Source organism: Macrosteles quadrilineatus, unplaced genomic scaffold, assembly GCF_028750875.1.
Source record: "Macrosteles quadrilineatus isolate MER2022 unplaced genomic scaffold, UCM_ALF_1.0 Scaffold_5__1_contigs__length_97177068, whole genome shotgun sequence".
Lineage (NCBI taxonomy): Eukaryota > Metazoa > Arthropoda > Insecta > Hemiptera > Cicadellidae > Macrosteles > Macrosteles quadrilineatus.
The window spans coordinates 20,218,945-20,234,415 of record NW_026542598.1 but is presented as its reverse complement, the minus strand read 5'-3'; the positions used below and the strand labels follow the sequence as shown (position 1 = coordinate 20,234,415).

The 15,471-nt window shown below is 34.6% G+C and overlaps 2 protein-coding genes across 11 annotated transcripts in view; one reads left to right on the top strand and one right to left on the bottom strand.

The window, feature by feature from the left end:
• The window catches only part of LOC128993909 (epidermal growth factor receptor), a 142,978-nt gene extending 138,371 nt beyond the window's left edge, over positions 1-4,607 (top strand). For both annotated transcript variants that reach the window (XM_054418010.1, XM_054418009.1), the window contains 4 exons: positions 470-753; positions 1,282-1,501; positions 2,116-2,277; positions 2,707-4,607. In XM_054418010.1, coding sequence (XP_054273985.1) covers positions 470-753; positions 1,282-1,501; positions 2,116-2,277; positions 2,707-2,975 — 935 coding nt within the window. In that variant the 3' untranslated portion in view covers positions 2,976-4,607. The remainder of the gene's footprint in view (positions 1-469; positions 754-1,281; positions 1,502-2,115; positions 2,278-2,706) is intronic.
• Positions 4,608-5,303: 696 nt separating this feature from the next.
• Positions 5,304-15,471, bottom strand: part of LOC128993918 (protein NDRG3) — a 52,699-nt gene continuing 42,531 nt past the window's right edge. For 6 of the 9 annotated variants that reach the window (XM_054418029.1, XM_054418032.1, XM_054418034.1 and 3 more), the window contains 2 exons: positions 12,811-12,858; positions 5,304-5,752 (listed from right to left, as the gene is read on the bottom strand). In XM_054418029.1, the coding sequence (XP_054274004.1) occupies positions 5,652-5,752; positions 12,811-12,858 (149 nt within the window). In that variant the 3' untranslated portion in view covers positions 5,304-5,651. Of the gene's footprint in view, positions 5,753-12,764; positions 12,859-15,471 lie in introns of all 9 variants that reach the window. The other 3 variants (XM_054418031.1, XM_054418028.1, XM_054418030.1) reach the window with 3 other exon arrangements.

The following is a 15,471-nucleotide window of genomic DNA, read 5'->3' as shown; positions in this document are numbered from 1 at the left end:
TTCTTAATTTATCTTATAAAAAGATAGGGCATTTGCCAGGAATTATTAAGGAAATTGACAGGAAAGCAGGCTTACCTTTAAATAAGTCCATAGAGACACATAAAACATCACAAAATTAAAAGTAGAAATTTTCGTGGTCACTGACCACTTTTTCAACCACTGGAGATTGGAGAAATGGCAATGGCAGTTGCAATTTGAATCTGAATCTGAATTGCAACTGCCATTGCCATTTCTCCAATCTCCAGTGGTTGAAAAAGTGGTCAGTGACCACGAAAATTTCTACTTTTAATTTTGTGATGTTTTATGTGTCTCTATGGACTTATTTAAAGGTAAGCCTGCTTTCCTGTCAATTTCCTTAATGATTCTCAATTTACTCAGTTAAGTAAGTTATAGCTGAACTTCATCCCTTTAAAAACTTCAAGATATATTCTTGCTTATTCTTCCTTTCTCATATGTTTGTTGTCACTAGGTGTGACAGTATGGGAGTTGTTGACCTATGGAGGTCGACCGTACGAGTCAGTGTCAGCGCGGGATGTCCCAGAGTTGCTGGAGAAAGGTGAGCGTCTTCCGCAACCTTCCATCTGCACCATTGATGTCTACATGCTGATGATCAAGTGCTGGATGCTGGACGCAGAGAGTAGACCCACATTCAAGGAGTTGGCCGATGAGTTCGCCAAGATGGCCAGAGACCCTGGCCGTTACCTAGTCATTCACGGGGACAGGTTCATGAGGCTGCCCTCGTACTCTAGCCAGGTGAGTGGATAATCTTGATATTCAGTGCTTGCCTCTCTTTAGGTTTACATGCTGCAATAAAACTTGACTTTTAAGATTCCAGAAACATGTTGTGAATCTAAATACGGTACCATTTACTCATTGTTATTAGGTTCTAGTTCTAACTGTTGTGAGTAAGAATAAGACTTATTTCTTCTTAAAACATAAAAAATGCAACAAGCAATGTTCAGTCACAAAACAAGCTTAAAATCTATCAGTGACATAAACAATATTTTATTGCATCGACTTTTGGATACGGATACTGTAATCGCCCTTCCATCTATATGAACCAGCTGTTAATAAACAAACACAGTTGAATGAGCCATATGGAATAAATATTAAAATATTTAATATAAAATGATATTTCCCTCTTTGATTTATTGTTATTGCAATATTTATTGTTACCTCATAAAAGATACTATAGAAAATCTAATGTTATATTTTGTTTTCTTGCGAAAGCGCTATTTACAAACCTCTCTCAGAAGTACTGATTGTCTGCTTGTTCCACAGTTCGGCCACGGCTCCCAGGAGGAGAAAAGTAGCGGAGGAGTGGTTGGGGAGACGGAGGGGGTGGACACAGAGGAGTACCTACAGCCTCAGAGGGTGTCTCCCCACCCTTCCCCCACCCCTCAAAACCAGACCAACTGGGACAGGGAGATGCTGAGGTACGCTGCAGCAGACCCGCACACTCACCAGCCTGGCAGATACTGCAGCGAGTCTCTGCATAAAGGTAGGCTTCACTTTGCAATGTGGTTGATCACCGGTGAAAGCGCTATCTTCTGACTGTGGGAAATGATATATGCAAATGACATGTCAAAAGGGATCAATGCCATTGGCTATGAATTTGTACATGTTTAATTTCTAAGTTTGTATATGAATAACCTAAGTATGTAATGGAGTAGATTTGTACCAACTGTTTTACCTGGAGATTAGGAGTGTCCTATCTTTGTCATTTAATCCAGCCTTCAATGTGATAGGTCATGTGATATTGTATCAATATATTATTGTATATTGTGACAGCACTTCATCCTTCTTAACTTGACTTAGTCTAAAAATATCATTATCATTAATCTCTGTGACACTAGCGAATCTGATTTTAAAACTATGACACAACCATTTCAACAATGTTGCAATTGTTTTATGGCGGATCAGGTTGTGTTTTCTGTGTGTCATTAGGTTTTTTTTATTTACAAAATGTTACTTTTCAACATATTGCCACTAACATAATTTATAATTGGTACAGCTTTCCAATGCATGTAAAATGGTTAGTTAAATTGTAATCAAATTATTTAACGGTTTGTACTTTACTCACCTGATCATAACCAAGACCTCTTGTATCTCCAGATGTGACGGACGACGGGAGCAGTTCTGGCAAACGGGAGGCCCAAGTTGGAGCCCTCAAGCTGGAACTGCCTCTAGATGAGGATGACTACCTGATGCCTTCTCCTCAGCAAAGCCAGGCTCCTTCCACCTACATGGACCTGATTGGCGACTCCAAACTGCCAGGTTTGTTTGTGTTACATTACATACAAATTTCTTCTTAGTTTAACATTTTTGTAAAATCACCTTTATATGATTGCAAAACTCCTCAATTCTATTACTTTATCAGTACAAGTTGTTTCATAGATACAAATACTAAAAATGGACACATTTTGCAGTACAAAATATGCTGCACATTCTCACTGTGAATACAAAAGTAGTATTTATATTGATTGTTATAAAGCTTGGTCTGCAAGAGATGACTGTATTGTTAAAATGGCAAATATACTGGCCAACGTTTTAGATGGTTGAAGTAATCCATCCTCAACAATTAAACTATTTTGGAAGTGAAAGCATACCTTCTAGTAATTTATTTGGATCCACACAATTACATTTCAATAAATAAAATATTTCAAAGAGAGTTCCAAAATTCTGACAATGTATTTGTTTCAACAGCCGAGCATGTGGAAGGCAACGGAATCTTGCGTAACTATAACCCAGACTTCCTCCCACCCCAGACGAGTGTGGACAACCCAGAGTACCACCTGGTGGCTGGACCTTCGCTGGGGATACCTCACCCTCCCTCTGGCCCACACCCCCCCGGGACACACCCCCTTGGTAGTCACAAGGGCTCGGAGGAGGAGTCGGACCACGAGTACTACAACGACTTCGACCGGCTACAGCGTGAACTACAGCCGCTGCGGAGGAATGAAACTACGGTTTAGCAATCAATAGCTGAGGCCACTGAAACAGACTGTTAGCTACAGTGAGCCTCACTATCGACAGTGTTTTTGTTAATGTATACTTGTACATTTATACAGTCAGTGTAAAATATTACGTGGCTTTTGCCAGCATCACGGTAGAAAAAGAATCTCATAAAAGACAAATCGGTGATTCGAGGTTTGTACATATGTATAGTATTTAAGACCACGATTAAAGGGTGTGAAGACCGACCATCCAAAGATTCAGTAGTGTCTCGGGTACACCGGTGAATCCGCTCAATTTTTAGATTATTTGCAAGATTTTGGAGAAGTTTACATCATTCCGTGTTTCGCATTCCATGCCCGGTGTTGTTTGTATCGATTTACAACGAACTCGAGTCGACTGTGAAAATATTTATATAAGTGCCATTTTATTGTGGCTATTCTAATTTGTTACAGTGTTTAAATATTTAAACGTGTTAATAAATTCAAACGACGTAGGCGAAATTGTAGATTAGTAAAGATTATTATGTACTTATGTGTTAATCAAACTTATTTTTGTAAATAACTAAATAAAGAAGAAGTGAGAAGCAGTTAAGTTTACTACATTCCGATTTTTATATTTGAATGTTTTATTTTTTGCTTAGTTTTAAAGATGTTTTCTCGGAGCCAAATGACACTGTCTTCTCACTTCTTCAACTTACGACTGTGATACTCTTGTTATACATGTTTTAACTAAGACTTTAAATTTAACTGTAATTATGTATTATGTTATAGGTTAACACAGCTGTTTCGAGTAGTAATAAATATTTATATTTTTATATTCTGCTTTTTACTAAGATGTGAATTTAAATGAATCATTGATAGTGAAAATTGTCCTTTTCAATCTTGAAATATCATTGAAGTGTCTTCCATTTTCTTTGCATGGCCCAATGTAACAAGTAGATTTTGCATGTATTAAAAAATAATAATATTTTTTAGTTACCTCTCATTGTCAGTAAGATTTTAAACATTTTTAAACTTTTATTTTAATGTGCTAGCTCATTTATAATATAAAAATGAAAAATTATCTTATAAAGATAGTAAAATAGAAATATTTGGGAGAAATTGATTACTTTATAGAATATTTTTATCTGGCAAGAGTGTCTTTTGCTCCGGATGCAAAATTAAAGTAAAACCACTTCGTAGCTTTAACTTAAACATAAATGAAACTTAAAAATTAACACTTAAATACCTGAAGTACTTATGCATCAAAGTACTTTGTCATGTAACTGTTTACTTAATGGCAGGATCACTGAATGTAAATATTTGTAATAGTTGTAGTCTTGTCCACTAGTGCCATTAGCCTCCTTGCCAAAGCTGCCTTATCAAATTGTGATTCTATTTTCAGACAAGTTTTATTCTGTATTTCTAATCAAGCTTTTTTAACTTTTATACACCTTTGTAATATTTATCACATTAAGTGTGCTTTTTGGTCTCAAGTAAAAATGAAACATTTAAATGTAGTATCATCAATTTTAGTAATATTAAAATTAGTCCTTATCGTCTTGGCAGCATGTACTATATTGTCCCTATACTACTGCGATGTCACATTTGACAGACTGTACAATATTGTACCTATTAAAATGTAATAAATAAACTTTATATTGTACTAAACTGTTGTTTAATTACACATCTCCATACATATCTAGCCTACTTTTCATCTTACAGTATTTAGAAGCATTAAAGTAAAGGTGTTTGCGTACCTCAATTAATATTGCGACATTGGTGATCATCATTCCAGATTTCACTGTACCAATTTGGCAATTTGCCAATTACCTAAACTAAAATTATGGCTTTGACATTCCCTAGTTCTCAAAATTGTCTTTCTTTCAACACAAAAATCATGAAAATCCGTCAAGTGGTTAATTCAGAATCGTGAAATAAAAAACACTGTTTCGTTTTAATATTTTAGATACTCATAAGGTTAACATTGGAAACTCCAGAGCCACTGAGCCTTTTTGATGAATCTGCACCAAACTTCACACAAACCATCCTTGAATAATGCTTAATAATACCTGAAAGTTTCATTACAATCTGTCGAGTGGTTTCGGAGTTCATATAGGACAAACAAACAAACAAACAAACATACAAACAAGCATACATTGGATTTTATATATATAGATGATGGAATGAGAATCAATAGTTGTTAAGCTTTGTAGCTATCAGCCCTTATTGGGAACAAATCAAACTCTTTCTTGTTATTACATTGAGAAAGTTATCTCAATAAGATCTTAACCAATCCAATCAAAATTGTTAGTAATCCCTTTTGTGAAAATTTTCAGGAAGAGGTCTAGAAGGACAACACAAAAATCATTTAAACAAATATATTCTTACAGCTTAATAATACTTAAAATACATAAAAACAAATCAATTCTTATTAGCGTGTACAAACTCCAACGAGTTCACCGGTGACTTAACCTAACTCGACTTTAAGCTTACGCGAGTAAGCTCGACAACAACTATAACATTACGCTCAGGCGAGTACAGTGATTATAAATATCATTTGCCTAGTTTTACTGACAAAAATACAATATTAAACTGTACAAAGGCGTAACAACAAATGTCTATAGAAACGAGAATAAATAATAAAAGCACAATAAAGAGTCGAAGCTACTTTGGAGTAGTGTAGTGAAGTACTAGCGTAGACAGATCTCGAGCTTAGCACACGGCTGCCTCGGAGATGGGATTCTCCGTGATGTGAATCGGCCAGGAGACGCTATGGAGAGAGTCACCGGACCGAGATGTCTTCACCATCAACCCTGGGCAGAGCCAAGATTACACGGTTACACACATATGACACAACAGGAACAGTTGATACTTCACTCAATGAGAGTAATTGTCTAAAATACTTGTGGTCTGATGAACACCTATTATACTTTTTGAAATATAAAATATGCATTTTATTTTATCCACTACATCTAATGCTAATGCTACGCTTGTGATGGTTATTTTTCATGCTGAAGACATAACTATCTTATACTTTCGATTTTTTATGGTAAAATAAAAAAGAAATAACGGTGACTCTCAAATATCTTTCCTCAACCATGGATGAACAGTCTAAACGTTGTAAACTGATTCAAATTTAAATAATCTTGATTTCTTTGTAGCATAGAATACATACATAAATAGTGTCAAATATTTAGTGCATGAGGTTCTATGTTTTAGATATATATCTTGTGTCTTGTAAAAAATACACCATTATACTAGAATGTAACATTGACTTGGAATGTTGCAAGAACGCTATGTATTAATTCGGCATGTAAAACACAATATAACGAGAGCTTTTGAAGTTTTCAAATTTATATGTTTCAGACACATAGAGGGAGAACTTGAGTTTGTAGTACTGAATAAATGCACTACAGTGACTAAAACTTTTTTTAATAAAATGAAAACAAATAAAGACATCCTTTATTAATTTAATATAGACCCAACCTGAAACTAAGAAACGCCCATGCAATGTGAGGTTAAGGGTTGATATTTTAGAAAACATTTTATCAAGAAATGAGAAAGGTTCGTATAGTGATGTTATTTGAAATAAAAAATTACCAAATTAAAATGTCAGTGATTAGCAAATTGTTCGGTTTCCCTAAAAATGCTTTAAAACCCACAGTTAATTCAATTTTCATAGCGTAACAATTCATTTTTGTGGTCCTAAAAGTGTAAATGTTCCAATAAACATATCAGCATACAAGCTCTAACATTATAAAGTATATAATCATTATCAAAACACTGAGATAAGTGTAGAATGGAGCGAGATGATTTGTGTATCTATGAAACTATGGTCAGCTGTTTATTTAGCCAGAACCCTTTACCAAAAACCCCCGTGATCAAGGACAGCTGGGTTCAGTTCACTATGAAAAAGCTACTTATGCCTAATGTTCTCATGTTCGAACCAGTAACCTTCTTAATACCTACTACGTGCGCACTATAACAACTCATCTACCCAGCAATGTTTGGTCAGTTTTTTGTATAGTTTTGGTAACATTTCCACCTCTTTAGGATTTAAACTTTTGTCTTTAGAAACAGAAACATTTAAGGTAATGTGGCCGATGGTCAATTACATTACATTGTTTCTTTAAAATTGGTTCTCTACATGTCAATGTGCTATGTAAGATCTAGTTAATTCAGACAAGTTTACTTGATGAATAAAAAAACACCATAGAAAAGTTATTACAACAAAATGAATATAATCTAGAAAGCAACGATAACAATTAGCATTTATTTTATGAAGCTGATCATGCAGTCTTGCAGCTTAATAATCTTGTCCTAAACATTGACAAACATGCTTTGTTGACATCTATTAACTAAATGAAGCAACATATAATGTAAGACGTTTTATGAAAAAATCTATTTGATTTTTAATATGAATTAGTATATTTTTTAAAAATTTGAATATAAAAACAAAATATGATTTTGTTACATGATTGAATTATTGGGAAAAAGTTCATAATGGATTGATGGTGGCTCAACAGATTTTCTGCTCAATTTCTTTAAATAACTAATAACTTTGAATATTTAATTTGGAGTATTATGTAATGATTTCCAAAACACTTTCTTGATGCGTAAGTTTGAATCTTCCACTATGATTTTCTAACCATGAATAAATCAATATTTTTATATTTACTATATTATTTTTAGTCTCTAAACCAATTTTGACTAATACTGTAAGTCAACACTTATTTAATAATCAAAATAGCCATTCTAAATTACGAACTCAAGCAGTTCAGTATTTAAATAAACATTGGGAAGAAGTAAAAACATTTGTAGTTGATGAAAGCAAAGCTTCTGAGAAAGATAAATATATTCAACTAATGAGGAATGATGGAACATACGGCACGTCCCTTGAATGCCTTGCTCTATCCCAAATATACCAACTTAATTTTCATATATACCTTCAATCTACAGAACCAAGAATAATGACAAGAACGATAGCTATGAGGAAGCCTCCAATAAAAATCTCTTCTGGTGATAACAATAAAATAATAAATTTATTATTATCTGGCAATCCTGTGTCTGGACATTTTGACCTACTTATTCCAAAATCTAAAACTTGGGAAATAGATACAGACAGCAATTATAGTGTAATAGATTCAAAAACTAATCAAAACAAATGTACTGAATGTGAGATTAGTTTCAAAAGTCATGCAAGATTCCTCAATCACTTGAACAAAGATCATTCTAAAAAAATTAATGATTCATTGACAACTCTTAATCCACCCAAACACACCGAATGCAGATCTCCTGATTATCTTTCAAAATATTTCGAAGTAAATCCAATACAATCCTCTGAGGATCAAGTACCATCTATATGGTTGCCTCGTTGGGAAAAGATCGTTACTCTTAAAAGATTGCAATATAATTTGCCATATGGATCCATTGGAGACAAATTTGTACAATTACTAGCGGAAGAAATATTATTGCTGGCAACTGGAAAAGAAACCTCTGAAAGAGTAATATGTTTCATTGCTGTTATTTTGCAGAGAGAAAAAATGATAAAACAAACAAAAGACATCAGAAGACTAATTGATAGAAGAATTAATGAGTGGAAGGAGGAGAGGTATGATGAGCTAGTAAATGAGGCCATCCGATGCGATAGATCTTTAAAGAACAAGTGTAAAAAACTTGATGCAAATGAACAAAAACAGTTTACAGAAACTTATTTCAACAGACTTGTTCAATGTGGAAAAATAAAAGATGCATCAAGAGTAGTAAACCAAAATATGGTAGGAGGAATCCTTAATCCTAATGATTATATCGGTGACACCAACACTACAGTTTATGATTTATTAAAAGAAAAACATCCAGACCAAATAATTCCAAACAAAGATTTAATAAAACTACCTGAAACCATGAGTGAAGTTCCCAAACTAGAAAACACAGAAATAACAGCAGAGCATGTTGAGAAAGTAGCAAGACAACTTCATGGAAGTGGTGGTCCAGGAGGAAGCTCTTCAGAAAATTGGACGGATTTCTTGTTAAGACATGGAAAGAAAAGTGCGCTTCTTAGATCTTCAATAGCCTCTTTAGCCATGAAATTAAATGGAGAAATAATACCTTGGCATAAAATAAGAGCCTTAATGGCAAATAGATTGATAGCCATCGACAAATGTCCCGGAGTGAGACCAATCGGAATTGGAGAATGCCTAAGACGGATCATAGCTAAATGCATGATAGTAGCATTTGGTGATGATGCAAAACATGCTTTAGGTACTAATCAACTATGTGGAGGCCTAAAATCAGGCATAGAGGGAGCAATACATTTTATGCAAACTGTTATGGATGAGAACTTTGACAATACAAATGAATGGTGCATGATATTAGTTGATGCTGATAACGCCTTCAATAAAATTAACAGAGTAAATGCATTGTGGCAAGCAAGATTACATTGGCCTAGAGCTGCCAGATTTATTTACAACACTTATCAATGCAACGCAGACTTGATAATCCCTGGAACTAGTAAAAAACTGTTCAGCAAAGAAGGTGTCACCCAAGGTGACCCTTTATCAATGATTTTGTATGGATTAGCAACTCTTCCACTAATTCAGGAATTAAAAAGAATGCCAGATGTTTTTCAGACCTGGTATGCAGATGATTCATCTTGTCAAGGATCCCTTAATAATGTGATACAATGGTGGCAAAAACTTAAAGAAATTGGTCCAAAATATGGATACTACCCTCAAGCAAAAAAAACCAAACTAATTTGGAACCATGATTTTGAAATTTCCCAAAAGGTACAAATGATACAAATGGAGGGAATTGAAGTTGTTCATGGCAGCAAGTTTTTAGGAGGCTTTATTGGCTGCGAGGAAGAAAAGAAAAAGTTTGCAACAGAAAAGATCAATGCTTGGACCCAGCGTGTTGAAAATATTGCTGGGATTGCTGAAAAACACCCTCAATCAGCCCATACTGTTGCTACAAAATCATTACAAGCAGAATGGACTTTTTTCCAGAGAGTAGTAAAAGTTGAACCAGAAATGTTCAGTCCAATCCAGCACACTATTAGAACATCACTTTTCCCCAATCTGTTTGGATTACAAGAAGGCTTATGTAAAGAAGAGCATGAATTACTTCATCTAACAGTAAAAAGTGGAGGAATAGGGATGGCTGATCCAATAGTACAATCTAAACACATATATGAAACGTCAAAAAGAGGGTGTGAAGTTCTCTTACAATCTCTTGCATTAAAAACCTCTTTTGAGTTCAGTGAGCATGAAGATGCTTTAAAAAAAGCATTAAAGTTCCATAGAGAACAAAAGAAAACTGAAGAAAACAAATTATTAAATGAAAATTTAAAATATTTTTCACTACAAAGGCAAAATGTAATTCTACGAAATGCTGACCCTAAATCAAAACATGGCAGCTGGTTATCCTGTGTACCATTGAAGAAATTAAATTTAGACATGTCACCCCAAGAATTTAGGGATTCCCTGGCACTGAGATATGGTCGGACACCGATCCATTTACCAACCAAATGTGATGGCTGTGGGAAAGAATTTAATACAGACCATGCCCTTACATGTCCTGTAGGTGGCCTAATTATCAAACGACACAATGAAATTAGAGATGCTTTAGGAAACATTATGGAACAGGCATGGGGGAATTGTATCAAAGAACCCCTTATAGCAGAGAATAGAAATGCAAACGGGCCTGCAATTAAAGCTGACTTGGCATGTAGAGGGGTATGGGAGACACAGAGGGAAGCATTATTTGATATCCGTGTCGTAGACACCGATGCTCCCTCATATGCTTCCAAACCTCATGACAATGTCATACAAAATGCAGAAGAAGAAAAGAAAAGAAAGTATATTTCAGCCTGTGAAAGCCGGAATGCCTCTTTCACTCCTTTGATAACATCAGTCTGCGGAATCCTAGGCAAAGACTTTCAAACACTAATAAGAGCACTAGCTGAGAGATTGTCAGAAAAATGGGTTAAGCCTTACAGCCTGGTAGTTAATTGGATCAGAACGAGACTGACTTGCTCAATTTTAAGGGCAACAAGTATGTGCCTGAGAAGATCTCGAAAAAAATGGAGATCTGCTCGAGAATTCGAAGATGGAGCAGGCATCCAACATATTTATTGAAAGAATCAAAATTTTTTGTAATATCTGTAAATTTAGATTTATTTGTCTTGTAACTATCTATATTAAATTTCTGTGTATGGTTAAAAAAAAAAAAAATTTTGACACTTCATCTAGAATGTTTGTTTTTTGTGTGTAATTTTTTATGTAAACACCATATTCTAGCTATGCCATTAAATCTAGAGAACCTAGATAGTTTGGCTTTGTTAATTTTCATATCTTATACATTGAAGTAAAGCATTTTCACTGAGGGAGCCCAAGACGAGATTTTTAATCTTAATTTTATTTTTAACGACATAACTACGGCAAAAACTGTTAAATAGAGGTAGTTAGTTATTGAGGATATTTCATCATACTCAACACAGGTTTGATCAACAAAGAACGTTTACGAAACAATTGTCAAGAGAATAAACTATCAATCATATAAGCATGCGAAGTATGAAGTAACGTTTAAAATTATAAAAACAATATTGAAATGACAAAGTGCATGGAAAGTGAAGACATTACCTTTGGTGTGAGACATACATTGAGAGCTAAACGCTAATAATCACACACATTCATTATTCATGCTCGAAATCTGGCTCACGGCCTTAACTCAAGTCATCTTCAACAACTTCTTATTGTAATTTGACTATTTCTATCGTTCATATAAGTTACTTAACACTATTGGGAACTCAATGAAAATTTAATTTTGAGTTATTTAGATGTGCTAATGTAGAGATAGTGTAGAAGGGGTTTTATTTGATTGTAGGTACAGAAACAAATGTTTAAATATAGGATATAGATACTGCCAAAAGACAGGTCGTCCTATTGTAGAGTTTTATGTTTGAACATCTTTATCCTAATTAGTAGTTAAGTTAAATCTAAGTAAAATTATGGATAAAACTTAGTAAAAAGAACATACTAAATTCATTATTGATTTCTGTAGTGATAACCAAAGAATTGTCCTTTCAGAGCTCCATTTACTCTTGCAACGCAATAAGTAAACCAAACAAGTCATGAATAAATCCCACAATCGTAGGGATATCATCACCACTAGCCTCAATTTTCATCAATGATTAATTAAAAAAAATAAAAATTTAACTTTTGTTTAAAAATGGTTTACAAAATGCTAGGGCTCCCTTTGCTTAGTCTGACTAGTAATAAAGCCAGCACTGGCTACAAGTAAAGATATTTCTACAGACAATGCTTAAAAAACTTGTTTAAACAGAGTTCTCCGAGTTCTAACAGAGCAAGAGTGATCTTCAATACCCAATCCATAAAACAGTTGTAGGCAAAGGATCGCCATGTGTAGTAAAATATACAATATACTCCTGGAGAAAACAAAAAGGTGAAAAAAAGTTTTGAACTACAGTAGTGAAGAAAAAGTATTCAACTATATTTGAATAAGGCACTATTATATATTGAAGTGTTTTTACACGTTTACATGGGAAAAATCTGTCTTGTAAACTTTATGTGAATAAATTTCAAATTACATTTATAACACACCAGATTCACTATCTTCTGGAATTGCGGAGTAAACGGAGGTGTGAAGGATAAGACTTGTCACCACATCTTACAGAAATCACAAAGAATCTCATTTTAAAACAACTATTTTTGTCAAATATTTTTGCCAATGCAAAATTTAAAACACGGCACTGAAGCGAAATTGGCAAGTGATATGATCAAGCGGCTGAGCTAAGCGGACACTTACTGTGCTGCCATCAAGCGGGCGTCTGGCTCACTACGTTAACTATTACCTTCAGCCGACACCGAAGACATCAACTTTTTGCGGCCCACTTGAATGGCTGAAACATGACAGAGGTTTTATAAACAACAACGACCGTACCATATCATCTACAAGTTGTGGGCTTCATAACACATTTTTAAGGGCTTCAAGCTAATTCTATACTCCATTCCATGATCACTGTACAGTAGCCGTTCTAAAAACATATAGATCTGCAAAATACCCCTTAATTTTTTTTTTCTTACTTTTTTCCACCATTTAAGTTTTTAAAATAGCAAAGTCAAAATCATTAAATCAAAATACCAATCTCTTAGGGTTACAGAAATAACTAAAATGTATTTATTTTACAATATTTACACAATATCTGATGTTTTAAGTCAAACATCTCCCTTAAGACCAGTGCTGTATAGAAATGTAAGTAACCAAGTACTGTATAGAAAGCAAAGACTAAATCCATTCCTATTCGAAATGACTGTTTGAGCAGACATTTCAATAACTTTTCAAGGCGCATACAATCAATACTGATCTTTGTTCTTGGTTTCTGCTGCAGTTAGAAAACTTACCCAAGTAAGTCAAAACCAAAATGAGTATCCGTGGTATTTTGTTTCAAGTTTTGTTAAAAACAGCTACAATTTAATTAGCTTTAATTGTGATGAAAGTTACAACCAGACAAGATAAACAATATTTATTATTATATTAACAAGCTGAAACATTTTATGCAAGAACTCATGCTAGAGTAAAAACAACGAAACAATACAATTATATAGAAAAATAACGTAACAGCAAATATTTGATTTGGAACATAATCAGACCTGTAAACATGTGAAAATACATGACCAAAATCTATTGTTTGCATAACTGTATACCCTTGTGTGTTTATTTTTAGCGAATTTCCCTATAGGGAAGTAGCTATTACTGTAGGTGGCACGGTAAGACCTAGACCCGGGACCGATTTACTTTTTCATTTTGATGTCCCCAGAGGCCAAAAACACCATCCGTTCAAATTCATATATATATATATATATATATATGTGTGTCCGTTAGCACGATAACTCGAGCAAAAATCATCCGATTTTGATGAAATTTGGTACAAACGTGTAAACCTACATTTATTCGAACGAGTTCGCGAACCAGCATGATCGGACTATGGGAACGGGGGTTTATGGGGGGTTTTATGGGGTAAAAATAGGTTTTTCCCATTTTTGACCCTAAAAACACAAAATTTTACAATTTCTATTCACACCATTTTGTAGAGCATAAAAAAACAAATAATTTAGTATATTGAAGCGTTATTGTGCGCCTAATGGTTACGGAGAAAATTCCAAAAAACTGTGAATTTAAAATCCCCATGTTATTCTTATGGAGAAAAAGTCAACTGTTTTAGTTTGCTTGTTTATGGATATATTTTGATCAAACTTGGCAAATTTATTTATTTTATACTAAGTTATTAATATTTTCCAAAAAAATACACTTTATTAGTTTCCTTTTGGCAGCAAACCTAGGTACTCATTAAACCTAATGTTATTTAAATAGGTTTGGTTAAAAATCTATTCAGACAAATGGAAATTCGCTTAGTCGGCAGGTTTGCTGCGGCGGGGGTATTATTTTTTTATTTTGTCGAATTAATTTGCTTCTTTGGTTTTTTGTTTTTATTTTAGAGACAATAATTTACAATGAACAATCATTTATCTTTATAAATTTGTAATGGTCAAATTTTGTTAGGGGTAGTTTTTTATTATATACACGAACGATTAATCGCGGCGGTTCGTCACGACGGCAACAATGTCAAACATGTCCACTGCAGGTCTCCTAGTTCGAGACTCGGCCGCTGTCACCTTGAAGCGCTGCCGTAGACGTGGTGGGGAGAAGCCGAGACCAGCGGACAGTGGACAGTTCTTGAGACAGTCGGTGGCGAGCGCTTGTTTGCCAAACACCCTTCGAGTAGACAGTCGGTGGCGAGCGTTAGGTTCGCGCACACCAACCTTCTTTAGGCTGTGCGAGCGAACATAAAGTATCCGGACGAAGGCGTGCGAAACATAGAGACGAATCAGGAAGTATCGTGATACGTTAGTACACTGGTTATAACTAGCGTATACGTTATACCCCTACTCGTAAATTACGTTTATCGTATAAATTACGTTATTTATAGAATATCGTAGTTTAACGACCGACGCTGCGAGTGTAGTGTCGTAGTCACCTACGTCTACTTTTAGTAATCCAAAACGTTTTTGTTTTCTTTTAATCAAGAGTTTTTATTTATTTTCCTTAAAGCCAAGAAGAATTGGCATAGGCGCCTTCTACGTTTTATTTTATTTTATTATTTACTTATCGCGAGTTAGCGTCGTTTTCTTTTAATTCCGAGAAGATTATTTTTTGTTTTATTTTGAAAAGTGAGACCTTTCGTTAAGCCTAGGAGCTGGGTATTTATTTTATTTTCTAATCTTCGCCTAGTTATCTATCAGCCCTAGTAGTTAACTTCGACTTGGCCTTGTCAGCGCGTCGCTGTGCTGACACCAAGTTATAAGAGTAACCATATTTAGTGTATTCCTTAATAGCAACTCGTGTACGGTGCGTCGACGTGCCGAGGTACACAGCGTGTACTTGTGTACTAGCAGATTGGCGCGACAGTAACATCTACGAAGATCCAGAAGTGGAAAGCGAGCGACGAGGACTG